The sequence below is a fragment of the Pelodiscus sinensis genome, chromosome 1, assembly GCF_049634645.1.
Source record: "Pelodiscus sinensis isolate JC-2024 chromosome 1, ASM4963464v1, whole genome shotgun sequence".
NCBI classification, from domain to species: domain Eukaryota; kingdom Metazoa; phylum Chordata; order Testudines; family Trionychidae; genus Pelodiscus; species Pelodiscus sinensis.
The window spans coordinates 84820497-84836893 of record NC_134711.1 but is presented as its reverse complement, the minus strand read 5'-3'; the positions used below and the strand labels follow the sequence as shown (position 1 = coordinate 84836893).

Sequence of the window (16397 nt, the reverse complement as noted above, 5' to 3'; positions counted from 1 at the left end):
CACAGACTCCCTCCGTAGCTGCCTCCACCTAATGCGGTTACAGATTGCTCTCTCAAACTTCTTCCTCTCTGTCTCTCCACCATCGCCCTTCCATCCTCTCATACCCCTCCCCAGCTTCCAATTGCTGAGGCTTTTAAAGGCCCTCAGTCAGCCAGCAGAGAAGTCAGCTGGCCCCAACCTGCCTGAGCCAGCTCCCTCCCAGCTGCATCTAATTGGCCTGCATTTCTCTGCTTCTATTTACAGGGTTTTTTAAACCCTTTTGGGCTGCCTTTTTCCCTCTCTACAGCAGTTCCCTAGCCTGATCCTGCCACACCAAGTCTCTCAGCATTGGCACATGTGGAGGAAGCAAGAACAGAAAAGCCAAGGAACATTGAACCCAACAATGGTCTCCGTTGTCACATCATGTCTCCACATGTGATCAAGAAGAAGCAGAAGCAGAACATGAGAAGAGATCTCGATGACAGCCAGAGAGAGGGAAAGGAAATTTTATACAGAGAATCTCTCAGCTGGAAAGAATGTAATTTTTAATTACAGAAAAGAAACTATTGGGGAGAATTTAGGCTTAAGGGAAATTACTAAAATAATTCATATCCTCAGAAAATCTGCCTCTCTAATTCCAGTTCAGTGCTGAGTTGAAAAATTGCTGTTAGGCTTACAGCTGTTGCAGTAACTGTATTCAGCCTCACACTGGATAAATGGCTTTTTACAAAGCAAGACCTACTACAGAAAACTGTTATGCTGCCACATCAGTGGTGTGGGCAACACACAGAGCAACAGTATAAGCTATCTGTCATGGGTTCAGGTGTGCATGTGGGGAGGGAGAAGCATCAAACATATTGGCCAGGGCCAGAGTCAAGATCCAGGAGTCTGCGCCAACGGTCAGAGATGGAGTTGGAAACCAGGAGCAGAACTGGAACTAACCTAGGAAAACGGCACAGTCAGAGCATCAAGCAAAAGTGTTGAGCAGCCTGTGGCCAAGTGCTACTGTTGGGCTTAACAGTAGTCCTGGTAATGCCACTCAGTCAGGCAGGTGATCTGGATAATTAAGAGTTTCAGCTGCTCTTAACTAGCTGGTCCCAGGCCTGGCCACAGGCTCTCGTTCCTGGCACCATCAGATTACAGCTGCAGTACTATCCACTAGCAAATGAAATTGTACATATGGGGAGAGGTGGGGAGAACCAAAAAAGAAGTGCTGTCTGTTAAGGCAGCCACTAGACAACATATACAAATCAGTCACTGCTTTCGCTACAGCTTTAGGTTATTTATTTTGACTAAAGCTGAAAATAAGTGAAAATAATTATTGATAAATCATTAAACAGTCCCATTCTGGGCAGGAAGAGATATGACAAAGATAAACATCTTTGTGTGTAGAAAACAGCAGCAAGACACTGTCAGAGGAAGAAAACGAAATTCCTTTTTGATCTATTGCTTTATAAAAGAGAGTCCGATTTTTACCTCAGCTCTGATTTCTATGATTAATGAGAGTGAGAACCACCATTCTTATAGCCCTATTATAGTTTTCCAGTTTAATCAGAATCTTTTCATGTTCTGAATATTTGTTAGCTGAGCAAGAGAAAATTCAGGCTGAATATAAAGCTAACTTCCCTAATGGTGAGATCTATATGACTGGGTGAATACAGCCGCTCCCCAAGTTACGAACAAGTTACGGACCAACAGGTCCGTAACTCAAAGTGTTCGTAAGTCGGATCCCATTGAGTTATATGACGACCGCGCTGTTCGTAAGTGCGAATCGCCATTCATAACTCAGATCTGCATTTACGACCACTTTGGTCGTAAGTGCAGATGGTCGTAAGTGGAGGTGGTCATAATTCGGGGAGCGGCTGTATTATCTCTGAAGGGAGCAAGAAAGTCAATTGCTTGAGCTATTTGAAATTAGATTTAATAAATGATTCAAGAAAATAATGTAGATAACAATCCCGCAATGGCAGGGGGATGATCAGAGAACAAAATACTATAAAATCCCATTCTTCAATAACTTTCTATGATTCTCCACCACTGCCCCATTTCTGACCTGTCTTTGAGTAAAGTGAGGGTTAAAAAACAAAACAAAACAGTGTTTAAGTGGTGTTTAAGAACTAAAGACATTAACAGTTAATTTGTCATTCATTATGAATTAATAAAATATTCTTTACATTTAAATTAATCTTCTCTCTAAGGAAGGAATATTTGCTACTGACGATATCCCAGCACAATATGTCTTAGAATTAGGTTGCATGTATGTGGCATTTTTGTTATTTAACTTAGGGAGGGAAACAAACTTTGATTTCTGATATATAATCATATTCAAGGCCCTAAATCACATTTTACTGAAATACCAAATGAAGTATGATATTTTAAGATTATATATGATTTCTATTTATATTAGTTAAAGCTGTAACAACAAAACAGTTTAATAATATTGGCCCAATAGCTGCAGCAGAAGTTAATTTCAAATGAAATTTAGGGCACTCAAGAACCAAATGGATTCTGGCCCTACAATTGGGTTATCCCACACAAGCTGTTAATTCTTCTAAAAAGTAACATAAATACAATAAATAAGCAGAGATGGACTAACTCTACATGATTTTATAGGATGCTAACTTTTGCAGAAAATGGTCATCCAAAAACCATTCTGACACCTACAAATGGCTTCAATTCAGGAAAGCATGTGGGAACATGTTTAAATCCATCCCAATTGGAATACTTTCATAAATTGGAGTTAATATTTGTTGGTTTTGTTTTGTATGTATTATTTAGCATTAAGCTATAAACCATATTCATTACTGAATAGAAAGATAATGTGTGTGTCTACAAAATGAATATTGTTACTATAAAATGATGTACATGGTCATGATAATCGTGTACAAACTTATATTTGACAAAACATGATTTTATATTTTTCAAATGCGGTCAGTTGACATTATACTTCAGGTGGAGGTCATTTTACATTGTTTCAATAGTAAAAAACAGTTATATACCTTCTCATAACTGTTGTTTTTCAAGACGTGTTGTTTATGTCCATTCCAATCAGGTCTATGTTTGCACACGTAGGGTTGGCCTGGATGTTCCTTGGAGTGGCACTGAAATGGCACCCTACATAGAGTCCTGCCTACTCACCCCCTCCTCAGTTCCTTCTTGCTGGCTACTCCGACAAGAGGGGAAGGAGGGTAGGTATTGGAATGGACATGAACAACACAACTCGAAGAATAGTTACAAGAAGGTATATAACCTTCTTCATGTGCACGCCAATCAGGTGACTCCAGAGCCCAAGCATAGGAGGTGGGGTTGGAGTCCTTCACTGATTGGAGCACTGCACATCTAAAGGCCGCATCATCTCTAGACTGTTGTGTGATTGCATCGTGTGTAGTAAAGGTATGTAATGAGCACCGGGACGTAGCTCTACAGATCTCCTGAGTGGGGACCTGGGTGAGGAACACTGTGGAGGATGCTTGGACCCTGGTCAAGAGTGTAAGCCATGGCAGAGGTATGCCCATGAGACCGTAACATTCAGATATAAGAAACTATCCATGGAGAAATGTGTTGAGAGGAACTAGCTACCTCTTCATTCAGACTGCAACTGCCACAAATAATTGTGGTAACTTCTTAAAAGGCTTTATTTTGTCAATATAGAGAGCTAGCACTCTATGTACATCAAGAGAGTGGAAGCTCTGTTCTCTAGCACTAGAATGTGGCATAGGGTAAAAAACCAGTAGAAAGATGTCTTGATTCATTTGGAAACTAGAGGCTACCTTTGGCAAAAAAACTGGATGAGGGTGGAGTTGCACCTTGTTCTTACACAATTTTTTGTAAGGGGACTCCAATGTGAGGGAGCTCAGCTCAGAGACTTTCCCTGCAGAGGTTATCGCTAACAGAAAAAACACCCTATAAGAAAGGTGGAGTAGGAAACATGTGGCCAGTAGTCTGAACAGCGGTCTCATAACTTTGGATAAAACTAAATTAAAGTCCCAGGGAGGCACAGGGTTGCCAGACCTGTGGGTAGGGTCTATTGAGGCCCTTGAGAAACTAGGTAACTAGTGAGTTGTTGAATACAGAATGGCTGAGTGTCCCTATGTGAAACACTGATATGGCTACTAAACTGACCTTTAAAGAGGATACAGACATCCCTTGCTGCTTAAAATGGAGTAAATAGTCCAATATGAAAGATATGGGTGCCACTGTTGGTGACACATTTTGTTGAACTGATCAGATGGAGAACCTCTTCCACTTGGCAAGATATGTGGCTCTCGTGGAGGGCTTCCTGCTGCTGAAAGGTGTAGTGACTGCAGGTCTGGGCGGCAGAGGTGGCTGTGATCTTGCGTCAAAAGGTCTGGTTAGAGGTGTAGGGTTTTTGGGGCCTGTACAGACATAATTGAGGGGTACCAGTGCTGATGAGCCTAGGCCGGTGAGATCAGACTCACGTGGGCCCCGGCCCCTCTTGATTTTATTCTGAAAAGAGCAGAACTGATGGTATTTCCTGTTGTGCCTTGTGGTGAACAAGTCTAACTGGGGAAAACTCCAACACTGGAAAATTAATTTGACATCTAGATGGAGAGAGACCACTTGTAGCCCCAAAACAATCTGCTGAGGTGATCCGCTGGTTTATTCAGCACTCCTTGGAGATACAAGGCTTGTAGCAGAATCAAATGCTGTACACAAAAGTCCCCAAGGAGGAGGGCTTCCTGCACAGGGAAGAGGAGCGTGCACCCTCATTTGTTGATTATAATAGAAGATTGTGTTTGCGTTGTCAATCATTATGACCACAATGTCCTATTATATCAACAAATGGGTACACACTCCTCTCCCCTGTACAATATAGGCCCTTAGCTCCCTTGACATTGATATTCAGGGTCACATCTACTGGAAACCAAAGGCCCTGATTCTTGAGGTCCACCAGATGGGTGCCCTATCCAAAGTCTTATGTGTTCTATAACTAGCAACATTGCTAGTTGTGGAATTGTAAAGGGAAATCCCAAGCAAAGCTCCTGAGGGTTTAATCACCATGTCAGGGAATCAAGAACTGGATGAGGCAGGGTCACTAACATGTCTAAAGCATCCCTGGCTGGACAATATACCGATGTGAGCCACGACTGCAGTGGCCTGAGTCTGAGTCTGGCATATTGCACCACGTATGTACATGTGGACTTATGGGCTAGTAGTTTGAGACAGTTCCTTGCTGTGGTAGTGGAGAACTGGTGAAGATTTTGAATAGTATCTCCCAGGATTTTGAACCTTGGGAATTGGAGGAAGGCCCAGGCTTGTGTCAAATCCAGGACTGCCTCTATAAACTCTATTTTCTGAACTGGGAACAGTAGATTTCTCTTCATTCACAAGGAGTCCTAGGTCATCAAATGTGGCCTGATGAATGCCAGCTGAGCCACTAGCTGAGTGCTGGGCTGGGCTTTGATCAGCTAGTCAACTACATACAGAAACACTTGTATTGAGGTCTGTGAAGGAAAGCAGCCATCACTGCCATGCATTTGATAAACACAGAGAGCCGCTGACAGGATGAATGGAAGAACTGCAAATTGGTAGTGAATCCAGTTCCCTGCAAACCTCAGGTATTTTCTATGTGACTGATGATTTCTACATGAAAGTAAGCATCCTTTAAATTGAGGGTGGCATACCAGTCCATCAGATCGAGAGAGGGAATAATGGAAGTGAGAGAGACCAGGCAGAACTTGTATTTCTCTATGAATTTGTTGAGCTCCTAGGATGATTCTGAGACCCCACCTCCCCTCTGAGTTTCGTCATTAGGAATACTGAAAGTAAAACCCTTTGCCCCAGTGCTCCCAAGGGAGGTCTTCCACTGCCCCTACTCATGTGTGCAACTGCACCTCCTGAATAAGGAGTTGCTTGTGAGAAGGGACCCTGAAGGAGGACAGGGTAGGGAGGATGGGATGGTGGGAGGGAAGTAACCTGGATGGAATATCTCCTGTCTGCCATATTGAGTGCCCAATACTTCATAGTGATATGGGACCAAGCATGGTAGAAAGGGGATATTTTGGTGGAGAAGATAAGCAGGGTGTATCTGTTGGTTGATATGGTGTGCTGTCCTCTACTATACCTTCAAAAGGCTGGATTAGGCCCTGAAAGTGTGTTAGGGTGGTCCAAGGATTGACCAGAAGGTTGATGAGGCCACCTCCTACTTCTGTGATGTCTCCTCCCAGAGCCATCCTGGCAGCTTTGTTGCGAAAACCATTGCTGAGGCTGTAGGCAAAAGTGCCTTTGCTGGGTAGAAGTGATGTAAAGGCCTAACAACCTTAAATTTGTTCTAGAATCTCTAAGACTGCTAAGCCTTTTGTCTAATTATCCAAGAACAACAAGCTCCCTTCAAAAGGCAGGTCTTGGATAGTCTGTTGTATCTTGCCTGAGACCTGTAAGCAAGAACTCTTTCCATAGTGATCCCTGAAGTCATCACCCATGTGGCCACATCCACAGATCCAACACAGCCTGCAGGCATGTCCTAGAAATAAGCCTCCCTTCTTCAACTAGTGTTGAAAACTTGGCTCTGGAGTCTGATCGAAGAAGCTCCATGTATTTCATGGGGGTCAAATAGGTGTTGTAGACATATCTACTGACCAGGGCTTGCTGAATCACAATATGCAGTTGTAGCCATCCTGTTGAATAGACTTTTCAACCATATAAGTCTAGGCACTTTGCCTCCTTGCTCATAGGGGAGGTCCCCCCGAAATCATAGAATCATAGAATCATAGAATAATAGGACTGGAAGGGACCTCGAGAGGTCATCGAGTCCAGCCCCCCGCCCTCAAGGCAGGATCAAGCTCCGTCTACACCATCCCTGACAGATGTCTATCTAACCTGTTCTTAAATATCTCCAGAGAGGGAGATTCCACCACCTCCCTTGGCAATTTATTCCAATATTTGACCACCCTGACAGTTAGGAATTTTTTCCTAATGTCCAATCTAAACCTCCCCTGCTGCACTTTAAGCCCATTATTCCTTGTCCTGTCCTCAGAAACCAAGAGGAACAAATTTTCTCCTTCCTCCTTGTGACACCCTTTTAGATATTTGAAAACCGCTATCATGTCCCCCCTTAATCTTCTTTTTTCCAAACTAAACAAGCCCAGTTCATGAAGCCTGGCTTCATAGGTCATGTTCTCTAAACCTTTAATCATTCTTGTCGCTCTTCTCTGTACCCTTTCCAATTTCTCCACATCTTTCTTGAAATGTGGCGCCCAGAACTGGACACAGTACTCCAGCTGAGGCCTAACTAGTGCAGAGTAGAGCGGCAGAATGACTTCTCGAGTTTTGCTTACAACACACCTGTTGATACAACCTAGAATCATATTTGCTTTTTTTGCAACAGCACCACACTGTTGGCTCATATTCAACTTGTGGTCCGCTATGACCCCTAGATCCCTTTCCGCCATGCTCCTTCCTAGACAGTCGCTTCCCATCTTGTATGTATGGAACTGATTGTTCCTTCCTAAGTGGAGCACTTTGCATTTCTCTTTATTAAACCTCATCCTGTTTACCTCTGACCATTTCTCTAACTTGCTAAGGTCATTTTGAATTATGTCCCTATCCTCCAAAGAAGTTGCAACCCCACCCAGTTTGGTATCATCTGCAAACTTAATAAGCGTACTCTCTATCCCAATATCTACATCATTGATGAAGATATTGAACAGTACGGGTCCCAAAACAGACCCTTGAGGAACTCCACTTGTTATCCCTTTCCAGCAGGATTTAGAACCATTAACAACAACTCTCTGACTACGGTTATCCAGCCAATTATGCACCTACCTTATCGTGGCCCTATCTAAGTTATATTTGCCTAGTTTATCAATAAGAATATCATGCGAGACCGTATCAAATGCCTTACTAAAGTCTAGGTATATGACATCCACCGCTTCTCCCTTATCCACAAGGCTCGTTATCTTATCAAAGAAAGCTATCAGATTAGTTTGGCATGACTTGTTCTTCACAAACCCATGCTGGCTATTCCCTATCACTTTATTACCTTCCAAGTGTTTGCATATGATTTCCTTAATTACCTGCTCCATTATCTTCCCTGGGACAGACGTTAAACTGACCGGTCTGTAGTTTCCTGGGTTGTTCTTATTCCCCTTTTTATAGATGGGCACAATATTTGCCCTTTTCCAGTCTTCTGGAATCTCCCCTGTCTGCCATGATTTTTCAAAGATCATAGCTAAAGGCTCAGATACCTCCTCTATCAGCTCCTTGAGTATCCTGGGATGCATTTCATCAGGACCTGGTGACTTGCTGACATCTAACTTTCCTAAGTGATTTTTAACTTGTTCTTTGTGTATCCTATCTTCTAAACTTACCCTCTCTCTGCTTGTATTCACTACGTTAGGCACACCTCCAGACTTCTCGGTGAAGACCGAAACAAAGAAGTCATTGAGCATCTCCGCCATTTCCAAGTTCCCTGTTACTGCTTCTCCCTCCTCACTAAGTAGTGGGCCTACCCTGTCCTTGGTCTTCCTCTTGCTTTTAATGTATTTATAAAAGGTCTTCTTGTTTCCCTTTATGCCTGTAGCTAGTTTGATCTCATTTTGTGCCTTTGCCTTTCTAATCTTGCCCCTGCATTCCCGTGTTGCTTGCTTATATTCCTCCTTTGTTAGTTGTCCTAGTTTCCATTTTTTATATGACTCCTTTTTTATTTTGAGATCGTGCAAGATCTCCTTGTTAAGCCAAGCTGGTCTTTTGCCATATTTTCTATCTTTCCTACACAGCGGAATTGTTTGCTTTTGGGCCCTTAACAACGTCCCTTTGAAATACTTCCAACTCTCCTCAGTTGTTTTTCCCTTCAGTCTTGCTTCCCATGGGACCTTACCTACAAGTTCTCTGAGCTTATCAAAATCTGCCTTCCTGAAATCCATTACCTCAATTGTGCTGGTCTCCCTTCTACCTTTCCTTAAGATCATGAACTCTATTATTTCGTGATCACTGTCCCCTATACTGTCTTCCACTTTCAAGTTCTCAACTAGTTCCTCCCTATTTGTTAAAACCAAATCCAGAACAGCTTCTCCTCTGGTAGCTTTTTCAACCTTCTGAAACAGAAAGTTTTCTCCAATGCAGTCCAGAAACTTATTGGATAGCCTGTGCCTCGCTGTGTTAGTATCCCAACATATGTCTGGATAGTTGAAGACCCCCATCACCACCAAATCTTGGGCTTTGGATAGTTTTGTTAATTGTTTAAAAAAGGCCTCATCCACCTCTTCCACCTGGCTAGGTGGCCTGTAGTAGACTCCTAGCATGATATCACCCTCGTTTTTTACCCCTTTTAGCTTAACCCAGAGACTCTCTACACAGCTATCTCCTACATTCATCTCCACTTCAGTCCAAGTGTGTACATTTTTAATATACAAGGCAACCCCTCCTCCCTTTTTTCCCTGTCTGTCCTTCCTGAGCAAGCCGTACCCTTCCATACCAACATTCCAATCATGCGTCCCATCCCACCAGGTTTCTGTAATACCAATGATATCATAGTTGTATTTATTGGTTAGCAATTCCAGTTCTTCCTGCTTATTACCCATACTTCTCGCATTTGTATATAGGCATCTAAGATACTGATTTGATCTTGCCTCCCTGTTGTGCCCTGACCCTCCTTTCTCCTTCCCATTATAGGCCGTAGTCCCCCCCATTTCCAACCCATCTCCCAGTCCCGCACATGCAGCACTTACCTGTGGGCTTTGTTCACCTGCCCCCAACAAACCTAGTCTCTTCCTTTGATTGGCCACATCTACCATCAGGGAGTCCAGTTGTGAGTGAATGTAAACCTCAAACCCTTTGCAGGGTGTTATTTCATTTGGCAGTAGACAGCAATGATGGTGGAGTTATGACAAAGACCTTGTGGCAATCTGCAGCTGTCTAATAAGTGACAGAGTGATTCTGCGTGGACATGAGGGCGCTAATATGCTATCAGTTCAGCCTCATCCTCTACGTCCTCACCTCAGATACCCAAGCCCTGGGCTACTCTACACAACAACTTTTGCAGGACCTGAGGATGGATCCTTAAGGGCTGGAGCCACAGATGAGCCCACTATTGGTTTGTCAGATGAAGAAGAGGACAACGCAACAAAAGGAGGTAGCTCCCTCCCATCTCCTCCCACAGGATCTCTATAAAGTAGCAGAACCAGAAGTGAGAAAGGGATCGGTGCCAGAGCAGGTAAGTTGGACAGTGCCAATTAAGACTGCCCAGTCAGCGCGGGAACCTCAGTGCACCAGAAGTCCATTGTTGACATCAGTGCTAATGCCAGTGCTGGTGCCATTTGTGAATCCGATATCGGTGCTGGTGCTGGGGCCAATGCTGGTGTTGTCATTGGGACCAGCACCAGGGTCATCTGAGTTTCTAGGCCCCCAGTAACTGCTGTGGCTGTGACCTACTCTAGTGCTGATGTGGTATGGACCAGTACCATACTTGGTGCTGAGGCCACAGCTTGCAACCACTGCTTTGCTGACTGTGGTGGCACGAAAGTCAAGGACAATGTGGATGCCCCTCTGGACCATGAATCCTGGCTCCTCTCCTGAGCCTAGGGGAAGCCCCAGGGAGATCCAAAAGAGCCACTGCAGGGGATTCTTCCCCTCGGGTGGCCACTGCGTAGGATGAGGCCTCCTTCAGTGCTGGGACAATGACTGCCTGCTGACCAATAGGAGCCCAACTCCAACTCGGCGTACGAAGACCAAGGGGGGCTGTGCTCCTTGATGCAAATCTAATGGAGGCAGGAAACCCGCTGTGGTCTCTGGTCTAACGTGGGGAGGGAGACCTCAGTGGCATCATCACCAGCTTCCCTTAGACTACACTAGAAGTCTTGATGGTGCTGTAGCGGCTGGTGCAGAGTCCTGCTTAGGTGGCGAAAATGGTGCCATGAGACGTATTAAGTCCTGTGTGGCATGAATTACCTCTGGCATTGATGGCATAGTAGGTGCTGTGAGGGCACCAGTGAATGGTGTTGGCCTGGACTCGACTGCCTGGGTTGAGCAGGAGTTAACATGGCCTTCGAATGGATTTTGGCATCCCAGCCTGACTGAGGCACTGGCACTAAGCAGTCAGCGAGTCTCAAGTCTTGGGACCAACCTTGGCCTTTCATCTTCTCTGGCTCAGTGATTGAGGGTGGTGCCAAGAGGTGGCATGTCAATGCCAGTCCCTCCCCACATCCTTCCTAGGCACTGTCTCCTTTGAAACTGGTTCTGGAGCACTCCAGACTGAGGACGAGTTGCTATGAGCATTTCCATGGCACCTGGGTCTGACTGAGAATATAAAGCGGACTTGTTGCTCCTTCTCTCGTATCATCCTCAATTTGAACTCTCTGCAGATTTTGCAGTGAACTTTTTCTTGACCCTCACCGAAGCACTCTTCAGCATGCGCTTAGCACATGGCTGACAAACCTTGAAATCTGGGGAATGAGGAATCCCCATAATGTCTTGGAGAGCATATGAGGAAGAACCCCTAACCCATCCTAACTCAATTAACTGCTAACTAAAAGCTAACTACAATCAAGATAACTGTCTACTACTATACACACTGAGGCTACGTCTAAACTACACCCCTCTGTCGGCAGAAAGATATAAATTAGACGTATCGAAAGTGCAAATGAAGCTAGGATTTAAATATCCCAGGCTTCATTTGCATAATGGTGGCCGCCACTTTTTTTCAAAACGGGGCTTTAAAAAAAAACAAACGGCAAGTTAGACGGGACATTTTCGACAGAAATGCCCCGTTTCAACAGATCTTGTACTCCTCAAAAAATGAGGAGTACAGAATCTGTCAAAATGGGGCATTTCTGTCCAAAATGCCCCATCTAAACCACCAGGTTTTTTTTTTAAAAGTCCCGTTTTGAAAAAAAGTGGCGGCCACCATTATGTAAATGAAGCCTGGGATATTTAAATCCTGGCTTCATTTGCACTTTCGATACGTCTAATTTACATCCCTGTGCCGACAGAAAGGTGTAGTTTAGACGTAGCCTGAATGAAAAAGCTTGTATCTACTTGCAAAGCAAGAGATAAGGAAAGGGAAGTTCCAGCTACCATCAGTTGTGGTAAGAAGGAACTGAAGATGGGGTGGGTCGGCAGGGCCCTATTTTGGGCCTCATTTCAGCACCATTCTAGAGGGGCACCCAGGCAGACCCCATGCTAAGGCAGAAATCTTCTGGCTACTGCACAAATGTATGCGCACACTTGATTGGAATGCTACGACATTTTAATGAGCACATTTTTAGTAAGATATGCATAACTTGTGCTGTTGTGAATAATATGGTAATCCAAAATTCGAGCCAATACAACTTGTATAGCAAATCTCAACACATATTTTATATTTAACTTCACTGTAATTTATAAAAAAAATGTAGTGCATTTAGTAAATAATGTGCAAGCTTATATAAATGCAGCATACATAAGATTTGCATGTGGAACTTCCTTATTTCCCACATCAATCCTAAGTATTTATATAGTGCAGTGATGACCTTTTTAAGTGCAGCAAAGCTGAAAGTCCTGTGAGATTCTGCACTGTGTAAGCCACACAATCTAACCACATTATTTCTCAGACATAATCTTAAATTCATTCAGATCTAAAGTTTCATTTGCATTGCAAAAGCATGTTTGAACATGGCATCTCCAAATGTACTCCATTGGAATAAGGAAAAAAATACGTTAGAAGTAGTGCTGAAAATTTGCTTAACAATGAGTGTATTCAAGATGTCAGCTATGTTTTTATGGTGCCTGGGAGACAATGTCCTCTTAAAAAAATAAAAAGGTTAATTTTACTATATAGCTAATCCACACTGTAAATTACTCCTGTGGTCCTGGAGATTTTTCCAATCTGGTACAGGAATCAAACTATAGTCTATACTCTGATTTATGACATGGTCTGATCATTAAATCAAGAAATTGGATGGTTGAGTAACATAATGATACATACAGAATTCAGAGGATTGAATCTAGCTCGTTGTTTTTTAAGTTAGTCCAATATAAAATGCACCTGTATTATAAAAAAATAGTTCTAAGCACTGTAAGTGGCAGTGGCTAGACATTAATATGGAATATTGTAATTGTTTTTTTTCCCAAAAAAAGGACACTTGATTTGTTATTTCCCATTCCCCATGAATGAGCCAGCTGACCTAACTCTTGCTTTCTCTAATAGAACCCACAAGTGCTGTGGAGAAGCATACCAAAAATCAGCAGAATGAACATCAATCTATTGACCCTTGGATCAATCTATTGATTTCCATGCAAGCATGAGCTGATATTATGAATACAAAATTCATAGCATATGCCAGTCTATAGACCAAGCTAAAAAGTGTTGTCAAGCCGTATTTGTTACCTGCATGATGGATTTTTGTTTTTCCATTAGTAACTGCTGGTATATTAGATCCAGAAGATGAAGCTTCCATTTTTATTGACCTTCTGACTTGTGGGAGTGAAGAATGCCTAACCACAGGCAGACGATGTGACAATGGATGACTTCCTGCACTTCTCCTCTGATAGATTTGAACACGCTTTTCAGCCCCATGAATAGATAAACTTATACCTGATGGGAATGAGAAATAGCACTGTTAGATGTAAGAGACCAGCTCATAATCACTAAAACATATATATCATTCAGCACAGTTTAAAATAGAACAGTAACAGCCCTCTTGAGAAAAGTACAAAGGCATGAATTTTGTATTAAAATAAAAAAAGTTAGCCTTTTTACTGTTGCTGTGCGGGTGACGACAGGGCCAGAACAATAATAGGTATTTAAATTAATAGGCAGCCCCAGTCTAATGTATTATTGCCATGCAGGGGAATTAACTGGAGTTCCTACAAAAAGGGGATAAACTTCATGAAGGGCACTAACAATCAGTTATCTACCTTATTAAATAATAAATCAGCTTATCAAATAATACTCCACTCCTGACTAGAACAGCATAAACCATTTTCTTTAAAAGAGGAGTTTTCAAACTTTGGTCACGGACCCACCAGGGAAAGCCCCTGGTGGGCCTGTTAAGTTTTGTTTACTCTAAAGCTTTACAGTCACTGAGTTTTTCAACTTCCATTGGTTGCAGTTCGACGTTTCCACCCAAGGGGATCTGCGGGAAGTGGCACAGACCAGGACGTCGATTCCCACAGCTTCCCTTGGCTGGAAATGGCAAACCATTAAAAACACAGGACATCACAATCATATATCAAAATATATAAAAGTAAATATCTTTACATCAAATTCTAATAAGTTCTCAAGCAGCATTTTTCTTACTTTACCTGTTTGTAGTTTTTTATTATGATAGTTGGAAATATTTTTGTTGGTTTGCATGCACAGAGAAAACAATGTTTACTAAAATTTACCAAGAAAAATCTAATCCTTCCACACGTAACTACAGCTACGACTCAGCTTTCCAAACTGCTTGTGCAGTCCAGTGATCAATATAAAACACCTAGAAGAGTGATTTCTCTAATAGTATCAAAATTGCACTTCATATACATAGATCGTAGGTACCATTCCCATAAACTTATATAGTCTGTGTATAACCTTTTGTTTCTTCTTGCAGGTAAGTTGTACGCTCTGTAGAATATAACTTTCTGACAACAACTTACTCTTTTCATCAGAAATTTCAGATTGTTTCTTGGGAATATGTAAAACCTAATGGTGATGGGTACTGCAGAAATGCCATTGATAGGTTCAATAGATATTGGAACTCATCATAATTTCTTGGGTTTGCACTGCAAATACAGTATTTGTATAAGGCACTTTACTGTACAAGGAACTTAAGTTGCAGTTGAAAATTCATGAGATGTGGCAAAATTGCAATGCCGCAAGACCATACCACTACCACCACAGATAAAGATGAAGGCTTATGCTGCTTGGCTCAGTTTTCTCCAGCTCTAGTGTACCAAGCTACCATAGGAGTTAAAAGTAGGATTTGAACCAACACTCTTCCAGCACTACAGGAAGAGACTACTACTGCTTGGGCAACTGTGTGGCTGGTAGCTTCAGCAAGCTGTTCTCCTCTACTAGAGGACAAGCACTTTGGCATAGGAGTGACACATTTGCCATTGCATTACATTAGCTGTGTTCATGCTAATATTCTCTGAACAATATTTCTGAGACTGTCATCTGCCTGTGAGAATCAGAAATGTAATGTTTTATTTTATGAAATTGCACACAATTTGAACCTTCTAGAACCACATTAGCCTGTAATGGTTTTCCACTCCTGTCCTCGGGGTGGAAAAATTCTCCTTGTTTTCAAAACCCCACATAACTCTATTCTTGCCCATATCTATGCCCTCGTAGTGCCATTGCTTAAGGAATTGCTCTCTTTACAGCTTTCTTCTCCCACTGCTGTATTGGAGTCTTGTTTCCTGCCCCATCCACAGTGAATAATACAGATTCATGTAAGCACTTTTCTTCATCCTTAAAAAAAATCCATCTCTGCTATACAGCTCACCAATAAGAAAGTTCAGACTATATGCCGCTCTTAGTTTTCTAAGTGCAGAATACCACTTTGTGTCTTTATATTGTAAGTGTTCCAAGATGGCAATTTCATTCTATGTTTAACATATTTCGTTTCTTTTTAAGTGGCATGCAAACTCACGGTGCTAGACACGTAATCACATTCTGTTGTAAAAACGGCACAAGAGCACATTACGTTTGTACAGTTAAATACTTTAAAGCCAGGATATGACAAAGTTGAAGAAGAAAGGAGGAACTGAATAAAAAAGGAAAATTCCAGTGTTTTCCAAAGGTTTGAAGATCACAGGGTTTTGTGCTGTAATATTTTAGTTAGATGTTCACGTGTTACAATGATGAGGGCAGTAGATGGTAAATCCTTAAATGAGATAGAGCCATAATATAAACCCCCAAAGGAAAAAGTTATGACAGAGCCTGATTATCAGTTATATTAAGGCTTCTTTACTCTGCTTTAGCAGTGAAAAGGGACCTTAAATTGAATACAAATGTTTTTACACTTGAAGCCCCTTTCCAAACAGAGTAAATGGAGGGTTGCTAAGAGGGAGGCGACATAGAGCCATTAGTCAAGAAAAAGGAGAAGATCTTGTAAGGAGGTAGCCAGACTGGAAGAGCTTCCTGTAGTCAAGTCACAAGGATCTGAGGGCCTGAATGAAGACTTGGGCAATATGGGCAAAGAAAAATGGGATTGTTTAAGTATGTCACATGAATGGATAAATCATACTTCTGGGTGCTGTTGATTTCTAAATGGAAAAAAGTAAAAGCTAAATGGTTTGTTTAGCTTTAAACTTGAAGAGCCAGATTCTCATCTCGTGGCAACTGCCAGGCCTCCATTAGTCAATGGTGCTATGCTGATGGCCTCACTTCTCAAACAGTGAGGATAACCTCCCTAGGGAAAAGGCCAATTAGATGAATGTCTTTCATGCTAAATCATTTTCACTACCAATTCGGCAGAGAATGCAGCTAGAATGGT

General features: G+C 42.3%; 1 protein-coding gene across 4 annotated transcripts in view; it reads right to left on the bottom strand.

The window, feature by feature from the left end:
- ANO4 (anoctamin 4) overlaps positions 1-16397 on the bottom strand; it is a 326447-nt gene that overhangs the window by 173696 nt on the left and 136354 nt on the right. For all 4 annotated transcript variants that reach the window (XM_075934238.1, XM_075934244.1, XM_075934250.1 and 1 more), the window contains exon 4: positions 13304-13510. In XM_075934238.1, coding sequence (XP_075790353.1) covers positions 13304-13510 — 207 coding nt within the window. The remainder of the gene's footprint in view (positions 1-13303; positions 13511-16397) is intronic.